Source organism: Anarrhichthys ocellatus, unplaced genomic scaffold (genome assembly GCF_004355925.1).
Source record: "Anarrhichthys ocellatus isolate YVR2014 unplaced genomic scaffold, GSC_Weel_1.0 scaffold55, whole genome shotgun sequence".
NCBI classification, from domain to species: domain Eukaryota; kingdom Metazoa; phylum Chordata; class Actinopteri; order Perciformes; family Anarhichadidae; genus Anarrhichthys; species Anarrhichthys ocellatus.
Genome location: NW_022280085.1, coordinates 2,291,331 through 2,303,069, shown reverse-complemented (window position 1 = coordinate 2,303,069; position 11,739 = coordinate 2,291,331). Strand labels below are relative to the sequence as shown.

The 11,739-nt window shown below is 42.6% G+C and overlaps 1 protein-coding gene across 1 annotated transcript in view; it reads left to right on the top strand.

Moving 5' to 3' along the window:
• The first annotated feature begins 5,724 nt into the window (after positions 1-5,724).
• Positions 5,725-11,739, top strand: part of LOC116396391 (ral guanine nucleotide dissociation stimulator-like 1) — a 14,733-nt gene continuing 8,718 nt past the window's right edge. Inside the window, exons 1-7 of the mRNA XM_031870980.1 lie at positions 5,725-6,107; positions 9,267-9,556; positions 10,427-10,471; positions 10,611-10,810; positions 10,934-11,091; positions 11,184-11,432; positions 11,542-11,645. Coding sequence (XP_031726840.1) covers positions 6,084-6,107; positions 9,267-9,556; positions 10,427-10,471; positions 10,611-10,810; positions 10,934-11,091; positions 11,184-11,432; positions 11,542-11,645 — 1,070 coding nt within the window. The 5' untranslated portion in view covers positions 5,725-6,083. The remainder of the gene's footprint in view (positions 6,108-9,266; positions 9,557-10,426; positions 10,472-10,610; positions 10,811-10,933; positions 11,092-11,183; positions 11,433-11,541; positions 11,646-11,739) is intronic.

The following is an 11,739-nucleotide window of genomic DNA, read 5'->3' as shown; positions in this document are numbered from 1 at the left end:
GTAGGCTCCGAACTGCCCTTCACTGGAGTACAAGGCTCTGCCTCTCACCTTTTATAGTGTGAATATGAATTTGAATTACAGATTGTATAAGTTTTATGCAGTGCCTCTCAAAGCAAAGGTACAAAGTGCTTTAGAATACAAAAAACAATAAAGCTAAAAACACGTACGAGATATAAAAATTATAGTTACACTGAATACTAACATATAACACGCGGCGTAAGAACAGCCTTAAAATGCTTCGTGCTGTTCTACTGTTGCCCATGAGGTGGAGTGTGTAATCTATTTAAAGTTCTGCCCTTCTTAGATCACAACCACCTTTCTAAGACTCATATCAGCACCTCATCAACAAGTAGGTCACATGTGTTGATGCCTGGACGCTACTGTCACTTTAACTCTGTGCCGGCATGTTAGTCAGGTGTGTCAGAGACTCTAAATTGCTGATGGGTGAATTGGTGACACCAAATGTGCAAATGACATAAGAACATCGACAGCGGGGACATGAGTGACGGCATTAAACCAGTTTAACAGCAGCGGCTCACCAAAACCCGACAGTAACGCGCACTGAGTCAACATATTTGCCACGAGAACGAGGCAAAATTACCACCTGCCGCTGTCTGACCTCTTGACTGCATTTGGTGGGTCAACTCTATTCTTTATGAACACAACTGAGAGATTATTTTTCAGAAACATTACCCACTTTTATTGTGGGTAATTTTTTTGTGTGCCAGGAATCAATATCTTTGTGTAGCTTTTCCATCCCATTGTGCCACACCTCTCCCAAAGGTCACGTTCATTGAGCACCAAAGTTTTTTTGTTTTTTTTTAATCTTTGCGCGATGAAGTCCCATCGACGCAGTGAAGCATGACTCATCAGCAACACCGATGTCCACGGGCACTGTGGCTTCATTTCATTTTGTTTGACAGAGCCATTATTCGTCCGTCAAGTCACAAAAGATGCGGTTTTCGGTTTGCGTCAGAGGACGCGGTGAAGGGTGTCTTTCATTCCAGTCTCCATGGAGAACACCTGAACGGCCTGAGTGGCTGAGTCATCAAGCAGGAGTGCTGGAGTTCTTGAGAGTGGCCTGGTATGCACTTGATATGTGTCCCCTGCGGCCCTGGCAACCCTGAACAATAGTGTGATACCTCGGTGTGTTTACATTTCCAGCATTTAGTTAGTGGAAGGTTGGTACGGTCTGAGTCACATTTTATCACTTTTCACCTGCTGGCACATGTTTTAGCTTATATAAAAGCAATCTAAAAGGGGCCATACAATTGTTGGACTAGACATTTTTTTTAACCTTTATTCCTTCAAGGAAGTTTCACTGAAGACCCTCTTTTGCAAGGAACGCCCTGATCATATCCACACAGCCTGAGTGGTTGAGGGTTAAGCACTTTGCCCAAGGGCACCTCAGTGGTGGTAACGAGGGAGGTGGCAAGCATTCCCCGCCCCATTTATCCAGACTTTCCCATTGAACTGATGACCTCATGGTCACATGCTCGCTCCTCTAACCTCAGGCCACCACTGCCACCTTACATTTTTTTTGTTTTTCTAGCTTTAGAGAATTAGCTTGTGATACATTTTTATTGCGGCTACTCGGAACACATTGTTCCATTTTACTTTAGTCAAATACAAATGTGCTGAAGCGATGAAGGCGCGATCAGAGAACATACTTTTATGTCTGTGCTGTGCCCTGAAGGCAAGCCCCTGTCTCATGATTGCTCAGAGTTCCAAAAGGTATTTGTCTCTTGTGCTGTTGATTAAAAAAAAAAGAAAAACAGTCCGTCTGCATTCCTTACCACTTCTGTAACCACGGTGCGTCAGCCTTGAACTGAAGTCTTTGAATTCCTAAACAGAGACCAAAGTCTCCGAATTGTCTGAGATTTTGTAGATTGTATTCATTGGCCAACACTTCTTGAGAGTAATAATAAATGCAAATTTTTGGCCCAATCATTGCTATCAACAAAAGTGGAGATTGAAATGGATTGTAATGTCCAGTGGGCTGCTGCTCAGGAGCTACACAATGTGAAGAGCTCTTGATCGACGGCATGCAGAGGTTGGATTGTGTCATACAGTGAAATGTCTGCAGATTGTGTAGTATGTAGCATACTTTTTTAGCTAGCCACATGGCTTTTGGGAGTTGAGTGGTCAACCACTGAAATATATCAACAATTACAGTATTGGATGAAATGTTCACATTCATGGTCCTCAGAGGATGAATCCTACTCACCTTGGTGATCCCCTGAGATTCCTCAAGCGTCAACATGATGTTAACATTTTTCTTTTTTTATTATTTAGCTAGTGTATTAACGGCTATTAGATAAACTGCCATTAAATTTGGTACATTCCTGTTCTCCTGAGGATGAATCGCCATGAATTGAAATTGTTCAATTTGTCCAACACTTTGGATTACGACCAAACACCTGCAAAACTAATGGCACTCCCATCAGCCCCAGTTGCACTTTGTGTTTTCAGTGCTAATTCGCTAATGTTAGCATGCTAACATGTTAAACTAAGAGCTGTGAACACGGTAAACAAAACAGGTCCTAAACACCGGCATGTTAGCATTGTCATTGTTGAAGTTTGTGTGCTGACCGTAGCATTTAGCTCAAAGCCCTGCTGTGCTTAAGTACAGCCTCACAGAGCCGCTAGCGTGACTGTAATGCCAAAGTTGTCCTTCACCTCGACTGATAATTTTCAAACCTACAGGAAAAACAAACTGGATTGACTCTGTTTAAAGCAGAAAAAGCTTCATAACACCAGAATCAGAATAAGCTATGTCTGCTAACGCCTTGGGAAACGACCTTCAATTGAACTTACAATATATTTGATACATTCTATTCTCAGAGATGACTTGTTAATAGCAGGTGTAGGTGTCGAAACGGGATAATTAATATATGACACCGGCGCTGTCGACAATGAAATGCACTCGAGGGGGATGAACCACACCTATTGGTGTCAGAGGGTTCACGTCAGCAGCTTATGAGGTAAATGGGAAACATGAATGTCACTTGTGTCAGTGCTATTGTGAATACAAAAGATTTAAATATGACCCCTGTGCGTGCGGTGCATGAGTATACAAAACATCACTAACATTACACGTTCGTCCAACTTTCACGTCCAGCTCAGTTCCCTGCAGGGTGAGACGAGGACAGCCGTGCCTTAACTAGATTAGCATTTAGCATTTTAAAATAGCATTAGCGTTTGATGTTCTGGTTGCATTTGGATGGGATATAGGGGAGCTGTGAAGTTGACCAATCGCAAAATGCCGCGCTCAGGAAGGAGCCGCCATCTTTCATAGAAAAGTTAAGCTTGTTTTCACTTTCTTGGAAAAGCCAGACTTTGACGTTGTTACCTGAAACCAACACACACACACTCTCACTCACAGGCAACCTGGGTCTTATTATATTGTGATTTTCATAGTTTGAAGAGGAAATTTCCAATGAGATTTTAAGCAAGATTCTTAATAAATTCCATATAAATCCATGATATTAATCAGCTGGTTAGTGTCTTTATTAGCTGTATTTCAAACTCCTGCAGCTTGATAATGATCTCTCAGGTATCTGCTGTTATCTTATCAGTGTTATAGATCACGAGAGGGAGCGGTCACATGATCCTGACAACGTTTTCTCACTTTGTCTGTGCTTGTGTTCTTGTATCTCAAGAAGCCGGAGAGCAGAACATTCACACTTTTAGCTGATGCCGTCACCTAAAACAACTTTAAACTATGGAAAGGTGCATTGACACCTCCTTTGGGTCAGTCAACAACAAGTCCCCCTTCACTCAAAAATGTGTTTCGCTTTTTGTTGCCTCACTCAGATGTTTGAGCTCCACCGTGCAGAATGATGTGCAGGGTTTGTTTTCACATTCGTCTACCGAAGGAGGAAAGTTTATCCGTGCTTGCTTTAAATCTCAGTGTAGGACGTGTACCTAAGCAGGATTTTCCATTCTGAGAATGGACTCTTCAGTGAAGGTGGAGACATCTTGTGTCAAGTACAGCGGTGGAGTTATGAAAGTACTCCATTTACATTTACAAAAGTTAAAGTACAGAAGTATCGGTAATAATATTTACAATTAAATGGAAGTTAGAGCGTCTTTAGCTTCTGTGCTGTGACATATTGGCCAATGAGACTGAATATTTGAGCGGTGTAAAGTTACAAAAGGTATTTAAATCACTTCCTTCACATTTGATTGAACTGCTAAAAAGTGGGCGTGCTTAGAATGTAGCGTGATTTGAGGCTGACTGTGACTGTGGCTCCACACACACCTCCCTTATCTCTAAAAGTCTCAGATTGATTGATGGATGTTATGATGTTATTAGTTGGAATTGGTTGGTACTCACGTAAGCACACTTTTGTTTTACAGGAACAAAAGATGATTGGATTTTTAGAAACACAATAGGCAGAGATTGATCATTTTGTACAAGCATGTATTGGTGTACAGTACGACCGGGGATGTGATCTAAAAGGGTCAAAGAGGCTTTTTTCATTTCAGCTCGACCCAAAAGCATCAAAAATAAAAGTACTCATTATGCAGAATGCATGTGAATATATTATATTGTCAGATCCTTATCATAGATGCATTTAAGCAAACTTTAATGTTGCACTTCAATCGGAATAATGTAATAAATATATCTGGTAAGTTACTGTAAGTGTTTTTAAAAAGACCTCATGGCTTTTCCAAACTTCGCCGGTTAAATAGAGAAACCGGTGGTTAGCATGTAGCCTACCTCTCAACTGGGATTAGCTGTTTCCAGTCTTTATGCTAAGCTAAGCTAAATGGCTGCTGCTTGCTGTATTTTTCTACCATACATTCATGAGGATGGTATCAATCTTCGAGTCTAACTCTCGGCAAAAGGGAAAAAGATATTCCCCACACTTTAGCTTGCCACATGTCACGCTAGCCCACTGACCAATCACGTACTTGTAGGCCAGCTAGCAGGCTCTGACACGTCAAAGAATACGCCCAACATGTCAAACTAAAGATCTGATTGGTTGAACACTATGACAATCAACAATATCGTCCCCATTCACTTAAACTGCAAAGGGATTCACTTGTGAGTCTGCAGGCCTCGGGCCTCTGTTCTTACCTAGAGACACAGAGGTGAAATCTGATTGGATAAAAGCTCTACTTAAAACAAGCTGCACTGGAAGCAGAGCAACTGAGGAAGACAGTAGCTGTGCAATGAGAAAATAAGACAATGGGAAACATATTATTATACATGTAGTGTATTTGTGAAAAATTATTAAATTATAAAATAGCTATAACTTTGTGATTATGTCTACCCTGACGGCCCACCACTGTTGCAATGTGACTTTAAACATGGGGTAACCAGTGGAAGCATGGAGACGTAAAAAAAAGGTAAACAAAGAGGACGGCTCATGTGTGTTCAGCCTGTCATAATAAATTGACTCAGAAACATTAAGGGTTAAAGATGGAACAAAAGATAAACATGAAATCAGAGGATATTTATTTATTTATTCATCAAATATTTGATTTTGTCATTGAAGCTGTTTTGACAAAAACGAGTAAATAGATGATATGGTTACCTCTCATCTTGTGAGGTAAGAGCCTGGAAGACGTTTAAATCAGGGAGGACAAAGTATAAAATAAATCAACCACCACAAGCACACAGCCAGACACACCGCCTCCTCCTCTCACTCCTCCTACACTCGAGCTCTCGGTGCAGAGAGCCGCCTCCCACCACAAAGCCCGGTGAGCGCCAGTCCGACAGTCCACAGTCAGCAGGAAGGAGAGAGGACGAGTCGGAGCAGTTTAGACCTCGTCTAGTTTCTCGCTCCCTCACAGGACCCGTCACATGGGAACAGCCCCGCCACCTTTCTATGCACGCAAGAGAATGTAGCGAATACTTTGCAGCAGTCGTCTTTCATGATTGTAATACAGGCGCATCGATGTAGTTCCAAACAAGATATGTAACCCCCCCCCCCCCCAAAAAAAAATAAGGTTTTATTATATCAAGATGCAGCCATAAACTCACTGTCTCGCGAGGTGGAAGTTATTTTTTTCCTTCAGTCCAACTTTTCCTGTCAAGATGGAAAGCAGCGCTCCTTAGGACACCGGACGAGATGGGGAAATGGGAGCTGACAATGGTAAGACAACTAGATATGATCCAGAAATGAAGTCCGCTAAACAGGCGAGTTCTTGTTGTGTAATGTATTTGCAACAGAGCCAATCAGGGCGAGTCAGGGACTCTCTGTAATGGAATAAATGGTGATTTTATGATTAATATGTGAAGAGATATTTGGGCCTACAAGTCCTACTTAGTTCAATCTTACGCTTCATGTTCAAATACTTCTTCTTTTTTTTTAATCCCTGTAAATTAAATTTGAGTGGGAATGAGCTGGTTACACTCAAGCTGCAAAAGGTCTAGCCTCAGTTTGTATTAACATTACATTCCCCCCCCCCTGAAAACTGAATACCTGTCAATGCATGAAACACCCAGATGTTATTTTTTTAAGAAACATTTAATGTTGTTCTGGAGAATCCTTGCCATCTGGGTAAAATCAATATTCTGCACAACAACAACAAATCTTAGCTTGATTTTTAAATTTGCAATAACATTTGCTGTAAATGAAGTGTGTTTTTAGTAAAAACCTTATTTAGTGTAACAATGAAGAATGCTGGGAAGAAACATAACTGATAATACAAACTGACTGTGTTTACTTCCATTTGTTTAACTCTGTCTCCATGATCTGCTTTTTCATTCATATTTAATGCTGCAGAGGCAACACAATCACATCTTCATGGATACGTTTTCTGATTGTAGACTTGGCTGTAAGTGCAGTGCTTGGTACCACCATAGGCACAATGCACAGTTTCGCATCTGTGCAGCGAACAAACGACGTCTGGGAGACAATGGGGTTTTGTGTGATGCTTGTCGGCACCGGCAGACACGGCAGCCTGAGACTTCTCTCCTTGCACAAAGTCATTTAAATGATCATTTACATATGAGGATTTACATGTGAGTCCTCTCATCGAGATGACCGACTTTAAATGCTTGCTGTGAGAGAAGGCCGTTTCTCTCATCTCCTGACTGTTTGCACATATTGTCCAGAATATGTGTATTTGTATGGAATAATTCAGATCTAACAGCTCATGACACCATTGATTTTCTATTCCAAATAGAGCATATGAACTAATATTGAACGTCTGCTTGTTTTCACTCCAGGGCATCGTTATAGATCTGTGAATCATTTGGGTGTTAACCACTGGAGTCATGTAAGACCTGTCATTGACTCCTGCTGTTATTATTATATAACGCATGAGGCATTTAAAGGGACCCCCACTGATTTATGCTCATGTTTAGTTTACTTGTTTTGAAAACAGCTGGAAGAAAAATAACCCTGATGATGTCACGGTGATGTCATCAGGGTTACCTGAACAATGCTTTGGGATTGAAACGTTTTTGAAGACGTGGGCTTTCAGCAGGCAGTGGAATGTCAAATCAGGTAGTTTTTCTTTACATTGTACATTTTGTTCAAACCATATCTATGTGCTGTTTGAGACCAACCTGGGACTGTTGTCATTTTCGCACCCTAAAAAAAAGGTCTTAGGCGGGAAGCCATTTTCAGGGTTCAATATCTTCAGACATATAACTCCCCATTTCACACAAATATTCATGTTCCTATAGGAATGAGTCCACATTGAATATTTTGCCATCTCAAAATGGCAACAAATGTGACCTTGACTTGCCATTTCCCGAATTTTGTTTCCGTAAGATCGCCTGAAATTTGGCACATCAATTAACTACTGGAATTATTGAAACGCCCATACTTTGAGGGACTGCCTGGGGCCCCAAAACCCTTTGTCTTGTCTTGTCTTTTACACTTTGTCTTCCATATCCAGGGGCCAGTAATGAAAAGTATGACATCTGCTTGTGTCTTTCAATCACTTAGATCTGCTGTACACCATTTTGTCTGTGCCCTTACCAAACTGCATGGCTCCAGAAGTGACATTTCTGAAAATATTGAACTCTAAAAATGGCTTCCTGTCTAACACATTTGCACAAAAATGACAGAATTCCCAGGGGGGGGGCGACTTCAATCCTCAAAATTCAGTGAAAATGTTTTCTATTTTTGTGGTCTTTTATACAAAATCTGAAATGCAATGTAAACTAAAAACTGAAAATCTGATTTGACACAGAGTGACTCAAGATGCCATTAAGTTGCAATATGGAAAATGTAGTATCCAGCATTTTTGGACCTTCTCTCGCATACTAGAAACAAAAAGTCCGGCTGTTTCTTTAATGATGGTAAAGATGGCAGCTATGGGTGTCTTTAGGTTTAAATGCATATCTTGCGTTCTGCAGGCGTGGCGTATGTCCTACTTTAATTAGATTTTGACGATGAAAAGGTAAACCGCAAAGACCAAAAATGGAAAGACATTTGAAAGGGACATCATTTCAGTCTTGTTACCTTGCTTTGCCAGCACTGACCTAATAATGCAGCTGGTGTTCAGTCTTCACAAATTATGCGTCGCAGCTGTTGTGCCGGTGTACTTCACATAATCTGGGAGCCTGAACGAGGCGCTCTGCAACCCCGTTCCCCTGTCGTGTCAAGTGCTGTTAACCATTCTGGAGGAGCCACCGCTCCAACACTGATTGATAGCTCTCGCTGAGATCAAGCAAGGTCCGACATAAAGAAAGTAACAGTGCGTCTGAACAATATCACGACACTTGGTGCTGTAGCAACAGCCTGTACAAACCTCCGAGGCTCTTTTTTTTTTTATTGGTCGTTGGAGGACGACTGATGATGAAACTCGCTGATACTTTTGCTTATGTCGTGGTATTTTTTGCTTCGGTGTTCAATTTGATGTAACCTTTGATAATCCTCTATTTGTCCATAAACACTCCTATGAACCTACAAAATTCTGGGAAATTTCAGATGGCTGTGTAGCAGGGAAATGAGCATCTGATGATTATTATCATTACACACTAAAACTGTTTGTGCAGTCGTTCTAGGCCCGGAATGATGGGTACGAGTAGCCCGTAGCAAATATTGCACAATCGTAGCTCTCATGGGATTAGTGTGAGTCTCAGTGGGATGTCGAGTCACTTGTTTGTGTTGGTTCACCTGGCTGTTTTTTTTTTACCTTCTCACGGCCCAACCTCTGACCCCACTGTTTTGACCGATAACAATCCCAGATACATACATATTTGGTGTTTTGACCCGTAGCTGTATATTTTTAGGACACAAGCACGACATTGATTGGCAGCCACATACATTATTTCCCACCTCTGCTATCCCCAGAACCCAGTGCAGGAGTGGGGCGAGGAGTTCGAGGACGGAGCGGTTTATGGGGTCACTCTGCGCCGGGAGCCCGTCCCCTCCTCCCCCGAACCCAGTGAAGAGAGTCCGTGCTGCGCTTTCGTGCAGTACCGAACCTGCAAGGTGCGGCGTCTGAAGGCTGCTACCCTGGAGCTCCTGGTGAACCACCTCCTCGACCCCGGCAGCCAGGAGCAGGACTACGGCAGGATCTTCCTCTCCACATACAGAACCTTCACCGGTACCTCAAAGCTCATAGAGCTGCTGTTCCAGAGGTACGATCACTCCTTTTTGGTCTTTTTGGAAAAGATTGCTGAAAAGATGAAAAGATTGATACCACTTTCATGTCTGTATAGTAAATAGCAAAAGTTAGCTTAGCTTAGCACAAAGACTGACAATGGTCCAAAGTATGACAATAATTGGTTAGCTTTATTCTACTTAGGCTTTGGTAGATTGATATTGTTACTGGCTAAATGTTTCCCCCTGTTTCAATTTTTGTTTGCTAAGCTAACTGGCTGCTGGCAGTAGCTTTATAGTTAGCATACAGACAGGAGAGTGTCCATCCTCTAATTTAACTCCCTGCGAGGAAGCGAACAGGCGTATATCTCAAAATGTCAAATTATGCCTAATGGTTAGCTTGATGATACATTTTATTTCAGTTCTCACTCATTCAAATTTGAATTTACACTCAATCTGCTTCAGTTTCTCTCTCCTTTGGGTTAAGCTACTATTAATCTTTCAGCCACTATCGAGTGCTAACAGTTTAGCATAGCTTAGCCTCTTTCTCTGGTTATCTTCCCCGATCAGAAAGTTCAAGCTCCTTTTCAAACGTGGTGAAGAACCATCTCCGTTGTGCTAGATTCTGGGAAAACAACTTGGGTTGTCACACATGCAAAGTCACCATGTTGCGTCAGGATCTTTTTATACATTGTTTCCCTGACAAGGCGACCATCTCTTGCCTGCTTTGATGTCGTAATAAGCACATAGCAGGTGCTCATTATCCTGAGGCTTTCAACAACAACAATTATGCACACAGCGGTTTTAGACTGTGGTGGGCATGTATCGGGATCAGGCTTAGGTTGGCTCCAAGACGGGAGTAAATAATAATTTATTTGAAAGTCTGTTGTTTTATTTTCTCCCAAAAGAGACAATGCTGTCTCCGATCTGGACAACAGTGAATGCTACAGGAGGTAGGTGGATGACTTCTGTTTCAGTTTACAGTGTGCTTGAACCCTTATCCGGTTAATGTTTGTATTATTATTACATCACTATGGCTTAAAGTGTTGCTTAAATAGTTAAACTGTGATGATTCTTCCGCTGCCTCCTCAGCCCTCTGTTGGCCTTTGTCCAGACATGGTTGGATGAGTACAGTGAGGACTTCAGGGATCCTCCTTTGCACCTGGCTCTCAGGCTGCTGTTGGACCACCTGAGGATCAGCTCCGCAGTTCACAACAATATGCGCAGCCAGCCCAACTTCAGCTCGCTGGCTGGGCAAGCTGAGGCCCTGCTCAAGGGTTTGCAGATAGAAGGTGACCCTCCCCCACGTGACATGACCAAAAATGATAAGGCTTTTTGCCCTCGGGCCATCATGCCAAATCGTTCTGCAAAAAGCCAGACTCACTATTTTCTTGATCTGTGTGTTTCTTGAGCAGAAGTCGAGACAAATGTGAGTCCTGCCCCGGCAGATATGGAGCAAGATGAGGAGGGTTCTGGTGATGAGGATTCGGGATGGGAACACTCTCTGGATCCAGGTGGCATCATGGATTTCTCCACTGGAGCCATTGCCGAACAGCTCACCCGAACGGACTCTGTATGTGGTCAAATTTATTTTGAAATGTTCCACAATTCTCTTGTTTAACATTGATGATTCAAGGCAGCTCACTGGGTTTCATGGCGTTTCAGGCTCTGTTTGTCAAAGTGGTGCCATACCAGTGTCTGGGCTGTGTGTGGTCGCAAAGAGACAAGAAGGAAAACATGTCGCCAACCATCCGAGCCACCGTTGCACATTTCAACGCCGTTACAAACCAGGTCATCATGTCCCTGCTCTGCTGGCCGACAGACGCCACCTCCAGCCCCACCTCCTCCCGCCGGCCTCCCACTACACCAGCTCAAAGGGCCCGCATCATAGAGAACTGGATCGGAGTAGCCCAGGTCAGTCGAATTCCTTTATAAAAGGAGAACGGTGATCAGCATAAAGCACGGGTACCATTGCTATTTGATTTGAAGTGAATCCACTGAGAGCAAGTTGTTTCCTCTGCAGGATTGTCATTGGTTGAAGAACTTCTCCTCTCTCAAGGCGATCCTGTCGGCCCTTCAGTCTAACGCAGTTTACAGGCTGAGGAAGACCTGGGCTGCTGTCAGCAGGTAGGGTTGGGTTATAGCCATTTCAAAGGCAACTTTTGCCCGTCTCTGTGGTTACGTTCATATTCAGTTCTACATAAACGTTCTTTTAATGAGG